This window comes from Thamnophis elegans, chromosome 4 (genome assembly GCF_009769535.1).
Source record: "Thamnophis elegans isolate rThaEle1 chromosome 4, rThaEle1.pri, whole genome shotgun sequence".
NCBI lineage: Eukaryota > Metazoa > Chordata > Lepidosauria > Squamata > Colubridae > Thamnophis > Thamnophis elegans.
Genome location: NC_045544.1, coordinates 13,362,411 through 13,381,100, shown reverse-complemented (window position 1 = coordinate 13,381,100; position 18,690 = coordinate 13,362,411). Strand labels below are relative to the sequence as shown.

General features: G+C 39.9%; 1 protein-coding gene across 1 annotated transcript in view; it reads right to left on the bottom strand.

Annotated features, from left to right (window-relative positions):
• RIMS1 (regulating synaptic membrane exocytosis 1) overlaps positions 1-18,690 on the bottom strand; it is a 331,198-nt gene that overhangs the window by 172,496 nt on the left and 140,012 nt on the right. The window contains 1 exon segment of the mRNA XM_032216767.1: positions 15,012-15,023. Coding sequence (XP_032072658.1) covers positions 15,012-15,023 — 12 coding nt within the window.

Genomic DNA, 18,690 nt, shown 5'->3' with positions numbered 1-18,690 from the left:
TCTGATATATTTTTTTATATCAAAAGTTTGAACTTTCTTGCCTTTCTGCAATATTAAAAATGTCAGCTAGGAGCTGGGAGGCGTATTTTTTAAAAAAAAATATGAGATCAGAGTGTTCTGTAACTTATGGCTTCTCATTATTTCCCTGGCATTCTTAGACAAATTGACAAATACATTACACAGAGAGTGCTTTTATTGAATAATTGATCTTTTCAACCACATTCAGTGTGCCAAAACCTGATTGAAGCTGGTTTTTGACTTTACCGTAATCTATTGTAGAATTCAGGTAGAACTATAATGTTTAGGATGGACGCATATGGTCAATTTCATTTCTCTTCTGTCCAGGAATGTTCTTACTTTCCTAGACTTCAAAATAATTCATAGGCATAAACTATGTCAATAAAAAAAAAACCCCACCAAACACAGAAGAATCTGTATTTCTAAAACGTTCCGTGTCATTTTGGGAGAGCTTGTACTAATACTAAGTGGAAGCATTAATGGGTCATTTATATATGAGGAAAGAAAATGATTCTCAATTGTACTGAAATACTATTAAAATTTGCAAAGCTTTTTTTTTTATCAGTAACTAGTGGGATAAAAAGAAATGAAAGGTGCCTAAAAGTAACGGCAAGTTTTTAATTATTATTAAAATTATAATAACTTAAATTATTAATTCAATTATTATTTAATTAATTATTATTAAATTGTTTAATTAAATTTTTTAATTATTTTTTTTTAAATTTTATTTTATCAATTTCATATATACATTCACAATTATATGATCTCATAACTGTTATTAATAATATGTATTTATAACAATTTTTTCCCTACAGTTGACAATATACTTGAAGATTGCTTTCTTACCATCCCATAGATCCATCTTATCTTATAACGGTCCTACTTCTTCTTCCCCCCCTCCCTCTTTCCTTCCCTCGTTTCTTCTCTCCTACTCTCCTTCCTTCCCTCCTTCCTTCCCTCCCTCCTTCCCCCTTCCCTCCTTCTCTCCTTCCTTCCCTCCTTCCTTCCTTCCCTCCTTTCTTCTCTCCTTCTTTCCTTCCTTTCCCCCTTCCTTTCCTCCTTCCTTCCCCCTTCCTTCTCTCCTACATTCCCTCCTTCCTTCCCTCCTTTCTTCTCTCCTTCTCTCCTTCCTTCCCTCCTTTCTTCTCTCCTTCTCTCCTTCCTTCCCTCCTTATTATTCTCTGCCTCCAGTCCTGAATGCAGACACTGCCATAACATGATCTGTAGTGGCTTTCAGTGTGCTTCTTACCAGTATGCTAGTTGTTACCTTTAAAGTCCAGATTACTTGTGAGACTGTCACTCTCCAATTGTGTTTATCCATACTATTAATCTGGGAGAAGGAACCTGCTCTAGATACTGTTGGCTAAGCAATGTCAGCTTCCTAATGTGACATCTACTCTTTGGAAAATCATCTCCCGTGAGGTTAGAAGTAAGATGAATAACGATTATTCAGTAGTAGAGGAGCAGAACTACTGGATGTCTGTGGTTTCACAAATGCATTTTTTCCTCAATGGTTTCATTCCAAACTTGTATAAGTTCTTAAATCAGTTTCTACACCACAAATTGAGAATATGAAAAATGTATTGTTGTTCCTAGGTGTGAGAATTAAGGGGGAAAATTGGAATGTAACAATTACCCTATTTTTCAGAGTATAAGATGCACCGGAGCATAAAACGCACCAAGATTTTGAAGAGGCAAATAAAAAAAAGTTTTTGCACTCTGCAGCCCCCCCCCCCCAAAAAAAAAGGGCATGCATAGCCTTTAGAAGACTTATAGAGTGCTGCTGGGGGGCAAAAAGAAGCAAAAAAACAGCCCATTTTTCATTCATTTGTGCCCTCTCCAGCCCCCGGGAGCACTCTGTAAGACTCCTAAAAGCTATGCATAGCCATTTTTGCAAAGGGGGTGGGGTTTCAGGAGGCCAAAATGCTGTATTTGGTGTATAAGTAACACCAAGATTTTCACTCTCTTTTTTGCGGGAAAAAGGTGCATCTTATACTCCAAAAAGTACCGTACTTGCCTTTACTATATTAAGCTGCCAGTCAGCAGCAGATTAAAATAATATTAAGCTTCATACACCCCTTCAAAAGAAACTTAAAAATATTGTATAGGGTACAATGCCAGTGAAATAGAAATCAATGGTTTGCAAAGTTAATTTAGACCAGGTATCTCTCAAGGCCAGGAAGAAAAGAGCCAAATATTTATTGTTTCAGGAAGATGGAAGGAAAAGACCTAGCATCTAACATACAGACCAACAAATAAGCTTTTATTTCTATTACTACAACAGATAAGAACTTTTCTATGGTTTTAGTCTTGTCTGTAATAAACTAATCAAGCAGTATCATATCCATGTCTCTTCTGCTCAGTAAACCTGTCTCTGAATAAGGGGTTAGTGCCTGAAGAGCCAAGATTTTCCACTGCCTGACAAATTTCTTATTTTCATCAACACTTAAATTTTATGATTTAATCATTACTAGACCAACAATGTCAATGGGTATTGCAAGGGTTGAGAATGTTTCTGCAAATATAAAAAGTAATTGACTAACTTTGACCATTTATCATGTCTCTTAACACCAGTAGTGATTAGACAGGGGTGGGTAAAGTTCAATATATTATGTGACTCTGGATTCATTTCTGCTTTCTTGGTGCTTCAATACACCTGCTATACTGTATTTTGATTTGTGATTTTTGTGGTCCTTTACCTAAGGAAATAAAAATGAGGTAATTATTGTATAAATAATATAATTTATTATTTGCATTAAAATGTTGTGTGCCCAAGTTTAACTCTAAGTCTCTGATGGCAAACCTCTGGCATGTGTGCCACAGGTGGCACGCAGAGCCATTTTTGAGGGCATGCGCATGCTGGCCAGCTGATTTTCAGCCTTGATTTTCGGCCATTTTTTGCCCAAAAACTCTGGGGAGGGCGAAAAACAGCCCAACACACAAACCAGAAGCTCGGGAATGGACTTTTGGTTTGCGCATTGGGCTGTTTTTTGCCCTCCAGAGGCTTCAGGGAATCCCCCTGAAGCCTCCTGACGGAGAAAAACATTCCAACGGGCAACCTGGAAGTCCGTTCCTAAACTTCCAGTTTGCATGTTGGGCCGTTTTTGCCCTCTTCAGGTGAAAAAACCGAAGATGGAGCAGATCCACACAGATGACGTCGCCACAACATGACTGGAGGAAGAATTCTGGGAGTTGAAGTCCACAAGTCTTAAAGCTGTCAGGTTTGAAGACCCCTGGGTTTTTTTTTCTAAAGGGTTAGGGGTGCCTCTGGAGCTTGGTGAGGGCGAAAAATGGACCTACTGGGGCCACCAGAAGTCGTAAAATGGGCTGTTTCTGGAATATGCATATGCAGTCATATGATTCCCATTTGCAACTTTCACTGTGAATTTCAACACACAACGTTGTCAATGGTGAAGTTGGGAATGGTGATCACCAAAGTTCCCTCTAATTTTTTTTCAGTGTGAGCAGAAAAGTATAGTGTTTGAGCGGCACATTTTCATGCCTGAGCACCTGAATTTTTTTCACAGATGTCACCTAAGACAACAACAAAATCAGTATTATTTGAAACTCAAAGTTATGTTTATTCAAGGTACCCGCTTAATTAAAAGTGTTATATAATATCAGTATCACTTAGCAACGCTCCTGCTTAGCAACCAAAATGTTGGCTCAGAAAGTCTGGCATTTGAAGCACGCAAATCTTAAAGCTGTTGTTACAAGATCCTTGCACCCCTAACCCTTTAGAAAAAAAAACCCCAGGGGTCTTCAAACCTGACAGCTTTAAGACTTGTGGACTTCAACTCCCAGAATTCCTCCTCCAGTCATGTTGCGGCGACGCCATCTGTGTGGATCTGCTCCATCTTCAGTTTTTTCACTTGGGGGCAGGGCTGCCGCTGAAGATGCCAACGAGCCCCACCACCACCAGAATAACTACTGCCACCGCCTCCTCCTCCTCCAACAGCACCATCACATTTGCTGACCGGCGCTGCAGCTGAGGTGAAGCCGCCAAAGCTCCCGCTTGTGCTCCCGCCCATGGCAGTGGCGGCGATGCCTCCCCCTCTGCTCGGAACACCTCAGCTGGGCAGGGGTGCTGGCAGGAACTTTGGCGGCTTCACCTCAGCCGCAGCGTCGGGCAGCAAATCTAGCAGTGCTGTTGGAGGAGGAGGCGGCAGCAGATATTCCGGTGGCGGCAGGGGCTTTGGGGGTTTACTTCAGCCACAGCGCCGGGTGCAAGCGGCTAGGATTGGCCGCCCACAAAGGACCTCCCTGAGCTTCCTTTGCTGAACACGGGGGCGACTGATACTGTGTGGCCGCGGCCGGCACAAACTACTGTTAGTCGCTCCATGCTCCACGCTCACAAGTCTGGGGAGGTCCTTTGCGGGCGGCCAGTTCTAGCTGCCTGCAAAGGACTTCCCCACATTTGCTTTGCTGAACATGGGCCGACTGACAGTAATGAGCAGCGCAGCCGGCGCCTAGGAGGTCCTAGGAGACCAGCTGTGCCGCGTAAGCTCCTGCCGCCGTCCCCGCGTCCGTGCTAACCCTAGATTTTCTGTGCCTTGCGTGGCAGTTAGAAACTTCTGCGCGGGGTTTACTTGCCACATGCGCAGCCGCGCACCTTAGAGGGAACAGTGGTGATCACATGACCTTGCAGCAACCAGCAACCAGAACTGTTTTGATCGTCACTGTAATATTAGCACAGGCTTGTGATCTGGCACTTTACGATGGTGTTGCCTAGAAATAGAGTTGTCAGTCCTAGCTGCTACTTCTCAGTCTTCCCAGGGAGACCAGGCAGGAAACATGACAAGATGGATTAACTCTACTTTAGTGAAAGTCTGCATTTATAGAATCTTGCAAGTCTGAAGACACAAAACTCCCGCCTCCACTTTTAACTACTTAATCCATTAGGGTGGGACATTCCAAACCTTCTTCCTCTGATCATTAAAGGACTATGGGCTCCTGTCTCTCTTTCCCAATTGTATCCTATGCAGTTATCTCCTCTTCTCTTTCTTCATACTGTATATTCCATTGCACATCATTAAGCAAGAAACATTTGTATTCCTTAGCAGTTTGAAAACTCATTGTAAGTTATTGCTATTCAACCACACGCCACTCAAGCATCTGAGAATTCAGAAAATCCAATAAAACATAAATAAATAAATATTGTGCTTTCAAGTCAGCCTTGATTCCTGACAAGTGCCTGGACATTGGGGACAAGTCACTGTAGCTTTCTTGGCAAGGTTTTCAGAAGAGGTTTGGCATTAGATAACACAAATATACTGGTTGTATATAATATGCATTAACTTGAATACTGTCTTTCATTTTGTCAGGTTATTTCAGAGTACAAGTTAAATTGCAGCGTTTATTTATTTATGGGTGACATGAATTATGGCTTATGCCACATGAAACAACATATCAAGCACTGAAATTTCTCTAGCCATGTTGCTAGCTTCTTCAAAACAACTTGGAAATTCAACTTGGCAACAAATGTCATGTGCTTATATACATACATACATACATACATACATACATACATACACATACACACATGTGTGTGTGTGTGTGTGTGTGTGTGTGTGTGTGTGTATATATATATATATATATATATATATATACATGCATGCATGCATGCATGCATGCATGCATGCATATATATATGTTTTTTTATTTGTGCTGATAAATAAATTGTGATGGACTCTTGTGACGAGCTGATTGACAGATGATGGAAGCAGTTAGCTTCCTCCCATAATTGGGGCTTACCAGGGGTTGTAAAAATCTTATATATATATATATATATATATATATATATGTATGTATGTATGTATCTATCTATCTATCTATCTATCTATCTATCTATCTATCTATCTTATATTTGTGCTGATAAATAAATAAAGGGAGACTAGTACAGATCTATTTCAAGCTATTTAGCTCTCATCAGCTAGCCATGCCCTTACTGGGATTGGAACCTGTGCTGTATTACATATTAGGCAGTTGTGTTAACCACTGAGCTACAGAGCTCGACTCCTTATCAGTATATATACTCTGCCTTCAACAAAGTGGAATGCACACACAGTCACTGACTGGCACATGTACTCTAGTAGGAAGCATTCCTCCCTATTGAAATTATTTGGATTTTTGTAAAGTTATTTTTCCTGCCAAATTCTTCTAGGGAAATATTTGCTACATTATCATGGGATATTGTTGTTGTTCAGGTCTATGTTGTGATGTTTGCTCCAGCAATTGATATTCAGCCATGACTGCCTATCCTGTAGTGGTGGGATTCAAAAAAAATTTACTACCAGTTCTGTGGGCGTGACTTTGTGGAGTTTGTGGGCTTTGAGGAAGGATACTGCAAAATCCCCATTCCCTCCACACTCCACTAATCTGCTTTCCAGCTCCGTTCTCCTGTTCAGGGCAACAAAAGAAGATCAGCTGGGAGGCTGGGAGGCAGTGGGGGCAGGGCCAGCCTATTCAAAAGTTCCGCTACCGGTTCTCCAGAACCTGTCAGAACTGGCCAAATACCACTGTCCTGTATCTTTAACCCTAATACTCCGTTCCATATAGAATATCCAGGTTTTTCTGATGTGACTGCCCCCTATTGGTAATATAACTGTTGCTAGTTTCAAAAGTTTATCTGTCCATAGAGGGCATTAATTGTATTTTATTCAACATCCTATAACTTACTTCTATGTTCTCCTTACCAGAACTTTCCCCATCCTACCAATTCTACCACCATGGACAGTTTGAACCATACTCTTGGGTTATTTTGGTTTTTTTACATTTTGCTCTAATTATAGTTTTGATCTGGTATCTATTACTTTGAAAGACACTGTACATATGTTAAATTTCATTTGAAAATCAACAGCAATGGTGTTACTTCCACAGACTCAATAGTAGTTATCATTGGAATAGCCTTATAATGCCTGCGATTTGCCATAAATTCTAGTATGGTGCAAAACAGTAGTAAATTTTTTGGCCATCCACATGCTTTGCCTGACCAAGAATCCTTTATTCCTCTTAGTAGATGCCCATCGCAAGGATACATCATCAAATCTTTTAATTCCCCATGCTAGCTATACAGTAGTGGGGATGTAATGCTTCGTGAAAGAGAAATCTAAAAGCCATTTGGCCTAATAGCTTCAGCTTTCAAAAGCTTATTGGTAATGTGGCATTAACATCGCTTTGCTTGATGTTCAACCTAATATTGCTCGTGCACAATGTCCACGTTTTTTATCTAAAATCTGTTCCAAAAATATCTAGCATCTCTGTATTTTTGCTTCAGAGAACTAGTTAAATGTGGCTGTTTCCTAATCCCATCATTTATTTTAAACAGGGTAAGGGGTGGGAAGGAGGAGAGACAAAGGAACCTAAAAAATAGCACCATAACTTTTGGTTATTTTGTCATTTCACATTGTTGGTGTGATTTGCATAAGCACTGGTTGACAAGCTGCAAATGGGGATTGGGTCACATCATATGCTAAGGCAAACAAATCACATTATGGCCTAGCATGATGCATTAACCCAATATTTGACCTTTCATGCTATGATATAGGGTAAAGAACTTAGGAACTACACTGAATAAGGCATTGATCCATCTAGAATTTTATACTGACTAAGGTGACCAGATGGCCCGCTTTTGGTAGGACAGTCACGCTTTTTCACAATTTTTCCCACGTCCCGGTTTTTTTAAAAAAACTCCCGATTTTTTTTTAAGTTACGAAAGAAAAAGCCTTCAGCCGCCGAGGCTCTCCTAGCAACTGGGAGCATATATTCTTCTTCGAGACGAGCGCATTCCCACCCGCGCGTCCCTGGGAGCTGTTGCCAATGGCTGAGGGAGAAGACTTTCTCCATGTGGAGACCGCGGACTTCCCTCACGGATTTTTTCTTTTTCTGTTGCTTTGAGCAGCCCCTCCCTCCCCCCTCTCTCTTCCTCTCTCTCTCGGAGCTAGCTAGCAGCTGCCTCCGAGGCTGTCCAAGCTCAGCCCCTCCCCCCGCCCCCGCCCCGGACTGCTGCTTCTTCATGTTGTTGTTTGATCACATGATGGGGGAATTTCCTAAACCCCATTGAATCCAGAGGAGGGAAGAGAGAGAGAAAGAGGGAGTGTGTGCGGAATGTGGATTTCCTAAACCCCATTGAATCCAGAGGAGGGAAGAGAGAGAGAAAGAGGGAGTGTGTGAGGATGGGGGATTTCCTAAACCCCATTGAATCCAGAGGAGGGAAGAGAGAGAGAAAGAGGGAGTGTGTGAGGATGGGGGATTTCCTAAACCCCATTGAATCCAGAGGAGGGAAGAGAGAGAGAAAGAGGGAGTGTGTGAGGATGGGGGATTTCCTAAACCCCATTGAATCCAGAGGAGGGAAGAGAGAGAGAAAGAGGGAGTGTGTGAGGAAGGGGGATTTCCTAAACCCCATTGAATCCAGAGTAGGGTAGAGAGAGAGAAAGAGGGAGTGTGTGAGGAAGGGGGATTTCCTAAACCCCATTGAATCCAGAGGAGGGAAGAGAGAGAGAAAGAGGGAGTGTGTGAGGAAGGGGGATTTCCTAAACCCCATTGAATCCAGAACATGGTCACGTGATCAAAATTTTGATGTTTGGCAACAGATTCATATTTATGATGCTTCCATCTGCATAAGGATCACATGCCCTACATTAGCTGTAGGGCATGTGATCACTTTTTCACCCAATGTTAATTTATCTGTCTTTTCAAAAAAGCAAGAATAAGTAATATGAAGCAGTCTGCAATATCTCCTGATACTGTAGAACTGTCAGTAAACTGTATATGAAATGTCTGAATACATCAAAGATTTTGCTAGATCTTCTTGCCTGAATATCTGTAGAAGATGTAATGACAACAAAAGTTAAATACTAGGGCTTTGTAAAGTACTCCAAGAGATACTTTTAACACATAGGGATGTGCATGAAGTACCTTCTTTCCAAACTACTAAATCACTGATATATAGTACAATTGGAAACAACCAAAAGTGACCTCTGAAGCAGCCTCGTGAGATTTACCAAAGATTCAGTTACTTTTATATTTTGGAAAAGGCTGTTCAAATCAGATCGGGCATGCTACGAATATTTCTAAGGCTATGCACAGCTCTATTAAGCATTAATACTAAACTATAAGAGTACCAACAAAACATAACAGGGATAGAAAAATGTATAAAATGTACTAGGCTGTGTATCTTTTATCTAGGACACACAAGTGCTAAAATAGCATCTTAATCCCGGATAAGGATTAAAATTCTGTGTAATAAAAAATAAAAAGAGAGGGAGAAAGAATCTGATTTCTAGTCCTAAAAATCATTTGTTTTCTGGAAGTGTTTCTTTGTTTTTTAAATCAGGGTATCTTAATGTCAAAAGGGGGGGGGGGGGAATCTTGTGTTTTAGCCAGCAGTGCTGCCAGTGCAAACCCCATATATTTCTCCATAGCAAAATTTTAAAAAGAAATTGATATAGAAGAAGTGGTGCTTTTACTACTGTTGTGGCCCAGCAGGAGCCGTTGGAGCTGCCACCAGACTCCGACAGCGAAGGGCCCTATGAGTCGACTTTGGAGGATGTGGAGGACCCTGGACAGGATTCCGACTCCGAGCAGGGTGCAGAGAGGCTGGTTGGCCACCAGGTGGCACCTGAGCCTTGGATCAGTGGGGAGGAGACAAGGGAGAGTGATCCAGAAACCAACTGTGAGTTGTTCCGGAATGCACGCCATCGAAGGGCTACTCGGCATCTAGAACAACTATGTAATTACAGGAGGTAATTACGCTCAGCTGATGGTCATTAGGCTCCTCTCCAGACTATAAAAGAGACTGCTTGTGCCACGCCCTTCTTGCAGAAGTCAACGCTTTGACTAAAGAGAAACAAATTGGCAGGCTGGATTGCTGCCAGAGTTAGTCTGAATTGCTGCCAAGGTTTGTCGGACTTGCTGCCAAGGTCCTTATCTGTTTGTTTATTTGGCTTTCAGCCACTGAGATTCTGGTCTTGTTATTAAAGGACATTCTCATTTAAGCTTGTCTCGGCATTCGTTACTGGACAGAGGAGGGGGTCAGAACAACTACATATTGGCTGAAGAAACTGAATCAAGTACAATGGCCATATATGCACAAAACACAGTTATATTAATATATCAACACTTCCTACTACTAATAAGAAATGCTTCAGGTAGTATAGGTGCAATTAAGACTGGTAAACCAATCTATATTTTATACTGTTAAAAACAATATGAGATAGGCTTGGCTAACACTATGATGAATGGTGAAGTTCACTAGTAGTAAAATGGCTCACTGACATTCAAGACATCTGGAAGATTGCAGTGCAAGAGCAGAATATGGATAACTGGCATGAATTAATGGAGAAAAGAAAAACAGATCCTGTTGTAAGTGGAGGATACGCTAAGTGGAAGTTAAATGAGATAAATAAATGAGAGTACAGGTAGTCCTTGACTTACAACACTTCCTTTAGTAACCATTGAAAGTTACGACACTGAAAAAAGTAACTCATGGCCATTTTTCACACTTACGACTGTTCAGCATCCCATGGTCACGTGATCAAAATTCAGGTGCTTGGCAACTGGACTGTATTTGATGGTTGCAGTGTCCCAGGGTCATGTGATTACCTATTGCAACTTTCTGACAGGTAAATTAGTCAATGGGGAAGCCAGATGCATTTAACAATCTGTTGTTATTAACAACTGCAGTGACTCACTTAACAACTGTGGCAAGAAAAGTCCTAAAATGGGACAAAACTCACCTAACAGCTATCTCACAGAGCAACAGAAATTTGGGGCTCAATTGTAATCATAAGTTCAGGACTACCAGTAATGAAGATTTAGCAATAGCAATAGCAATAGCAATAGCAATAGCAGTTAGACTTATATACCGCTTGATAGGGCTTTCAGCCCTCTCTAAGCGGTTTACATAGTCAGCATATTGCCCCCACAGTCTGGGTCCTCATTTTACCCACCTCGGAAGGATGGAAGGCTGAGTCAACCTTGAGCCGGTGAGATTTGAACCGCCGAACTGCAGCTAGCAGTCAGCTGAAGGGGCCTGCAGTACTGCACTCTAACCACTGCGCCACCTCGGCTCTTGTTTGGGTTAGAGAAAAGAATGTTTCAAATATATAATTGATGCATAAAATCTATGCATGGTTATATACAGCAAAGGAACTAACCTAAAAGCATAAAAGATGAGGTAGTTTATAATGAAAGAGTAGGATAATTGGTGAAGGAACAAAGTCGATGACATGTTCTGAATATAGGACAGAATGTTCTGGCACATTCTTAGGAAGGGTCATATATACATGTGTTCACTCAGTCTCCATCCCTCTACAACACAATGTCTACTATATTGACGGACTCTCTAAAGCTTTTCTATCTTGGGTAATGCCTTTGAATATTAAAGATTTATTTCCAGAAGCAAAGGACATTAAACTTGACTGGTCCACGCAATCCAATCTTATTCAGGCTGAGCATTTTACATCTGGCTTTAGCTGTAAAATTCATTAATGATGAAACACATGATTAATTTTCTTAAACTGTTGGCTTGTCAATCTACTTCTAAATAAATGTATTTGCAAAATACGTTGCTAGGGGATAAATAGAAATTATTTTCTATTAAGTATCAATCTATAGCTACAGTAGATTTTCCCCCTATTTCAAATTTAAATACATGACTAATCATACACATTATGTATTTCATTGCCAATATCCAGAATTACATACAAATGGTCTACATGATGCAAAGGTAATCATCAGTTTCACTATTTGCCCAAAATATAGGGTTAAAAAACACGAAACATTGATCCTTACTAATTGCCCTGACATGAATAACATTGACTAAATTGAAATTTGATCGAAGAGAAAGTGCATTGATTAATTTCCAAATTCATTGGAATGACAACATCCAGAATTTCAAGCCTGTATAACCAGTAGAATGCTTCAAGTTATCACCCATAGTTACTTTTGGAGTCGGGGGGGGGGGGGTGTTGGCTGAGATCTTTTAACACAAAGAAGGGACACCTGTTCCCAGCATCCTCCTCCCCAATTGTTTATGATTTTTTTAAGCTAACTGTCAAATAACAATTATATCCACCTTTTATCAGGTAAACAAATAAAATAGGTGCACTAATAGCAATAGCAATAGCAGTTAGACTTATATACCGCTTCATAGGGCTTTCAGCCCTCTCTAAGCGGTTTACAGAGTCAGCATATTGCCCCCAACAACAATCCGGGTCCTCATTTTACCCACCTCGGAAGGATGGAAGGCTGAGTCAACCCTGAGCCGGTGAGATTTGAACAGCCGAACTGCAGAACTGCAGTCAGCTGAAGTAGCTGCAGTGCTGCATTTAACCACTGCGCCACCTCAGCTCATGCCTTGCATTGCCCTAATCTACCTATCCATATTTACAAACAACTCCAACCTCTAACACAGGGTTGTCCATATTTTGGCAACTTTAAGATGTGGACTTCAACTTTCAGAATTCCCCAGCCAGCCATGTTGGCTGGGGAGTACTGGAAGTTGAAGTTCACAAGTCTTAAAAAGGTGGCAAAGTTGGGCACCCCTGCTCTAAGATAATTCTTTTTTTAAAGTCTCTTTATGCTTCCTTCATAAAGTTTGTGTTACTGCTAAGTCCTCTCCAAAGCTACCAATAATGGAAAATCTTAGTAGCTCAAGGATGAAGTTAAGGGTCCTTGGTGCCTTCTGAGTTGTTTTCTCGCAGACATTTCATTACCCAAACTACGGTAGATAACATCACCAGTGTTACCTGTTCTGACCCCCCCTCCTTGCTTGTTCACAAATGACAGTCAGACAGAACTTCAAAGGAAATATCTTTATCAGTCCTGGCTCAAGCTGGCTGCGAGCCCAAAAATAAACGTAGATTAAGTCTCTGGCAAAACGTTACACAACAAAAGCAAAAACAAAAAGCTCTTACAGCAAACCAGGTTTACAGAAAGCAAATCACTTCTCCAAGTGCTTCTTTGAATCAGGTTTACAGAAAGCAAATCACTTATCCAAGTGCCTCTTTGAATCTCGAAACTGAACTCACGAACAAATGAATGATGAACGACGAATGACGTTGACTTCTGCAACTAAGGCGTGGCACCATCAGTCTTTTATCTGCAGGAGAAGACCCTAATGCATCCCGAGAGCATCCTGTAACCACTCACTGATAGCAGCTCCAAAGGTTCCTACCGAGCCACAACAGTTACCTATAATGATGTGTATGCTTTAGTTATATCTCAAGTTCAATTGTTATGCCCAGTTCTTTATGCATGTCAGGAAACAGTTAAACATTTCTAGTCATGTGATCTGGGTGCAGCAAGTTGTTGTAAGATGGATGCTGCTGAATAAAGACAAGCCTCTGGTTCAAGCTACTTGCTGTCTGGCTTTATATTGTGTTAAATCATCACATTCCTTAGTTTTGGTAATGAAAGGTCTGCAAGAAAACAACCAAGCTCAGAGAGCACCAAGGACCCCTCCTCTCTAAAGCTGTCAGCCTGGCCACAAAGTATGAATTCCTCCTCCATTGCCCATATTTACTTTCCAGATTCTATTGCTAAGACTTCTGAAATCCTTTGGCAGTTTGTCAGGGCTCCTGGATGAAACAATCATTGAACAAAAACTGGGATGCAAAGATAGTCTGTCTATCATTTCCAACTTTCTCGTGTAATATTATTCAATAGCAATAGCAATAGCAGTTAGACTTATATACTGCTTCATAGGGCTTTCAGCCCTCTCTAAGAGGTTTACAGAGTCGGCATATTGCCCCCACAATGTGGGTCCTCATTTTACCCACCTCGGAAGGATGAAAGGCTGAGTCAACCCTGAGCCGGTGAGATTTGAACCGCCAAGCTGCAGAACTAGCAGTCAGCTGAAGTGGCTGCAGTACTGCACCCTAATCACTGCGCCACCTCGGCTCCTTATTCAAGGGGGAATGTGGAATTAATTTCCATAATTAAAAAAGTACATGCTACCTTATTTTTAGAGATAGTAAAAATTTCAGAAGTATATAATAATGCATTGAAAAACAGTGTCTGTTAATTACTATTAACTGGATTTCTGAGAAAATGCACCAAAAAATTTCATACTTAAAGACTAACAATTTCAAAACTTAAGTGCTAAACAGAGGCATAGAGAAGGGCATGGCAAAATAAGTGTCATGCTATCAGCTCCAGTTCTTTTACAGTTCTTTTTACATGTGTGTCATCCAGTGGTGGGTTGTAGGCGGTGCGCCCCGGTACGGGTGTACCGGAGCCTGCCTGGAGCACCGGATACTGTTCCGGTACGGTGCTCTGGAGGGCCCACCCACCCACCTGAGCGCCTTACCATGTTTTAAAGTTTTTGGCGCTTCCACGCACGTGCATGGTTCGTACAACGCCTGCGCGATGCTCTACAATGCATGCGCACACCACACACATGTGCGTGTGCATGTCCATGTGGGCTATGCCAGGCCCGTTCCAACCGTATGAATTGGAACGGGATCTGGAACCCACCACTGGTGTGATGTCATCACATACATTACATGCACAAAAGGGGCAGAGTTTCTGCGGTAATTATTTCATAATTTTGACTAAAGCATTATCAATTGTGAATGCATCTGATGCCATAAGTTTGATTTCATAATATAATGCATATGTACATCAATTCTATTAAGAAACTAAGTTGCAATTCAAAAACAAGTTATCGCTGCATTTTATGAACCAATGTATGAATTAATTTCACTGATTTTCCATGCGAAACAGCAATATCATAATTAAGTTTTCTGTTTCCAAAGTAATACTGCCCTGCATAAATAATACTGTCAATTTTAATGCAAAAGAAATTTAACGTCTTTTAAATTTTCTGAATTTGTTTAAATTTGTTTGTTTAAATATCTGGATTTCAGAATTAGCATGTAACTTCGAGACTTTTTTTTTTCATTGAATCACCAATCTGCATTTCACAATAACTTGTTTCAAAATATATTTAGTAACATTATAATAATATATGAAGAAGCATGGATTCTAACCACTTTATCCTCCTTTGGAAAAGCATCCAGGGAAGCAGAGAAAGAAGAAATATGTAAAGAAAAGGGGAGAAAAAAGAAGAGGAAAACGTTAAAAGGCAGATATAAATAAAGCAATTCCAATGTTTCTATAAGAGCAAATTTTACTGAAAATGAAATGCATTTTAAATGGAAACATCTACAGTGTCTTATTTTTTCCCACAAATACCTTGAAGATTTTTTAGCCGAAATGAAAACAGTCGCAAGCAGAATTGGTACATCTGGATTCAGCATGTCAATTTTAATAGCCTACCAAGGATTCAAAAAGCCATGCCATATGTAAAATACAATTTTAAGAGTTTTCCTGTTATAATCAGAGGTGGTATCAGTGGTGGGATTCAGCCAGTTCACACCTATTTGGGAGAACCGGTTGGTAACTTTCTAAGTAGTTCAGAGAACCGATTGTTGGAAGAAATCTCCTTTTGTTTTTTTCCCACTTTACAGGGCTAATCCTATAAGGAAGGCAGGAAGGAAACATTCTGGTGTTGTTTCTAGCCTCATCTTTATTGACCTGCTTACAGAAACTGCCTCTCCGGTTAACCCTGATTACATTGGAACAGCTAAGGTGAAGCGTCCATTGACCTGAGTGACCTTGAGTTGGCCACACCCAACCAGTCACATGACCACCGAGCCCCACCTACCCAGATGGTCATTAGGGCAGAGAACCAATTGTTAAATTATTTGAATCCCACCACTGGGTGGTATTCACTTACCTTCCCTACTGGTTCGTAAATGTGAGCCTGTGTGGGCCTGCCCACACATGCCCTCAGTCTTCTGCGCATGCGCTTTGGCTAAAAAAATGTGCCTAAATGGGACAGCATAGAGTCGGGGCGGGGGTGGTGGTTTCTACTACCGGTTTGAGCGAACCAGTCTCAACCAGCAGAGAACCACCTCTGGTTATAATCCCTAATCATTCCTGAAGATTGGGAAAGGTGTAGAACTGAAAGTCAGAGAAGTCTGAAATAAGATTAAGCATAGAGGAAGAAGAACTGGTAGTTATTCCACACAAACATCAAAGTGACTTTAACTTTGGGTTTCTGGAACCATAGATGAAGATTTAAGAGCCTAGCATATCATGCTGTTTTTGAAATGCCTTGAGGACCACAAGCAGGGGACACAGCCTTAGCATGGTAAGGATGCATAAATTGAATTTCTTACTCGGCACAGAGCTGTTATTAGTATAATTTGTCCATTAATCTCCACCCTAAGTGCAACATTTGTAAATTGCCAATTATTCTGCAGCAGCCCTGAGGAACATTTTGAGTGTTCTATTCTGATATTAGGGTGGGACTTTTGTTTTATTCATAGTGACTGAGGTAGATATTTTGCTTTCCAATTGGAAAAATTAGCAAACTTAATAGCCCTCTTCCCAAACTAGTTTTCACACAAATCCCAGCCAGATGGCCAATTCATCAGATGGGCATCAGGATACAGAAGGCTGATCGAGAGAGTCAAATTGTAAACCTGTTTAAGAACATATCAAAGTCAGGAACTGCAATAAATGCCTTTGATGCTGGAAATACTTTTCCAGCACAGATTTAAAAATTTAACCATCAAGAGAGCATTCTAAATTCACTTCTAAAAATTTGTCCTTGTTTTGGTATGTTCACTGTTAGGAATATTCCATTTTATGAGCATATCCATATATGGTTTTATCGGCACAGAAAGATAGCAATATGGAGCAGGCAATCTCTAGTTGTTGAAAACATTCTAGAAATACTTCCTTCTTCACTTAGGAAAAACTCTTCTTTTGTATTAACAAGGATGTCCTTCAAAATACATAGAGAAAGAATTGTGTTGGCGAAAGAAATGCTGTTGACGTGGCTCAATACTGGGTGAATGTCATTCAGCTTTAATCCTATATATTTAACATACTTTTAAAGGTGCTATATTTTTGTGACCTACTTAATGCCCGTTTTAGTAGCTCAGTGTTGAATGTTGCATACTTACAATTTGTAGATGTTTTTAATACTAAGAAGGTATCTCATTAGTTTAGAGCTACACCTTTTTTGACCAAGATACTTAATATCATAGCCATGCCATAACGGAGTGAAAAGAAGAGATAAAACATTGAGCAACTGAGGAAAGCTAATAGTTATGGATATTCATAATTTTCTGAAAGGGTAGAATGTTCCCATGTACTTATTAAATCACTGTACCTTTAAACAGTCAATGAGCAAACTTTCCTGTGCAAAATGCACCTAATGGGTCAGCAAGGTGAAAGCACATACAATAAAACAAATTATAAACCATAAACGAAATACATATAATAAAGCAAATTATAAACAAAAACAAGCACAGATAGTAAAAAAAATAAGATATCGTAAAAATGTTGCTTTATCCCCTCTACTCTGCATTTTCAACCTGTTATATTCATGTAAAATTTAACTCGCCGTGTTTAGAAACCTCATACAATCTCTTTCCTCATGACCCAGAGTACGCTGTGGTATACTTCGAAACAGGACTACATGATATACTATTAATCTCAGAAGTTAAGGAGTTACTGTAACCACATAAGTGGTGTTGAACAAGGAGCATTCAAACAATTTAAGGATAATTCTAGCATGATTTCTTCATTTCAGTATAATTTGCACCACATTGGATTGGTGTGAAAAGCTGTTCCACGTAATAATTTAATAGAAATAAAGTTCCTAAACCTTTAATTTAAACAGGAAAAAATAAAGTATAATTATCCACAAAATTAGAGTTAGAGTTAGAGTTTTATTGATTTGTAAAATTATTTTTAGATTGTGATCTAGAGTAGTTTTCAAAACTTCCCATGGACCTGTGGGATTTTATGAGACCTTTGTGGGATTCCATGAGAAACTAAGATTGAAAAAAGGAAAGACTAAAAGTTCACTCAAATGCAATCAGGTTTTTTTTTTAATTACTAGAGCTTGGTCTCCTGATTGGGGGTCCAGGAATTTATTATTGTGATTGGCTGCACAATCAGCCAGATGTTTAGACTGGATGTGGCATTTTTAGCCACGTATCGAATGTTTATATTTGATGGTGTTAGATATATCATTGAAGGATCTAAGCTATTCCTAGTAAAGCTGCCTTTTGAAATTGACTGGTTTTGACAATGCCAATTGCATTCAAGCAGTGTGCCACTTGATTTGGAACTGCATCCAATGTGCCTTTTACTATTACTAATTTTATTTTATTTTGTCACAGTTTTCTTTAGTTTTTTTTCTATCCCTTCTGCTTTCTCTGAGTACTGTGATATCCACTATCCAGACTTTTTTTGTCTTTTTTATTAATAATGGTTAAGTCTGGGGTGTTATATGGCAGGGTATTATTGTCTATCTGAATTCTAAAATACCAGAGCACTTTCCTGCTTCATTTTCAATTACTTCTCTATTTTGTAGTCCTTTTTTTGTATTCTTGATTCTTTCGTATCAGAAATGCAAACTCACTCCAGAACACTAACTGCAAAATGTTAAACAATGACTCAATATTTATTGGCTAATTAAACGAATTATCTCCACTGAACATGCAGATTTGCAGCAATGACCGATATTGTTAAAAATATGCAAATAAGTGTCACTGAAATGCAGATATGCAGCATTGACTGCTATTGTTAAAAATATGGAAATATGTTTAAAAAATTGATCAATACGCAGATACGAAGCATTATATC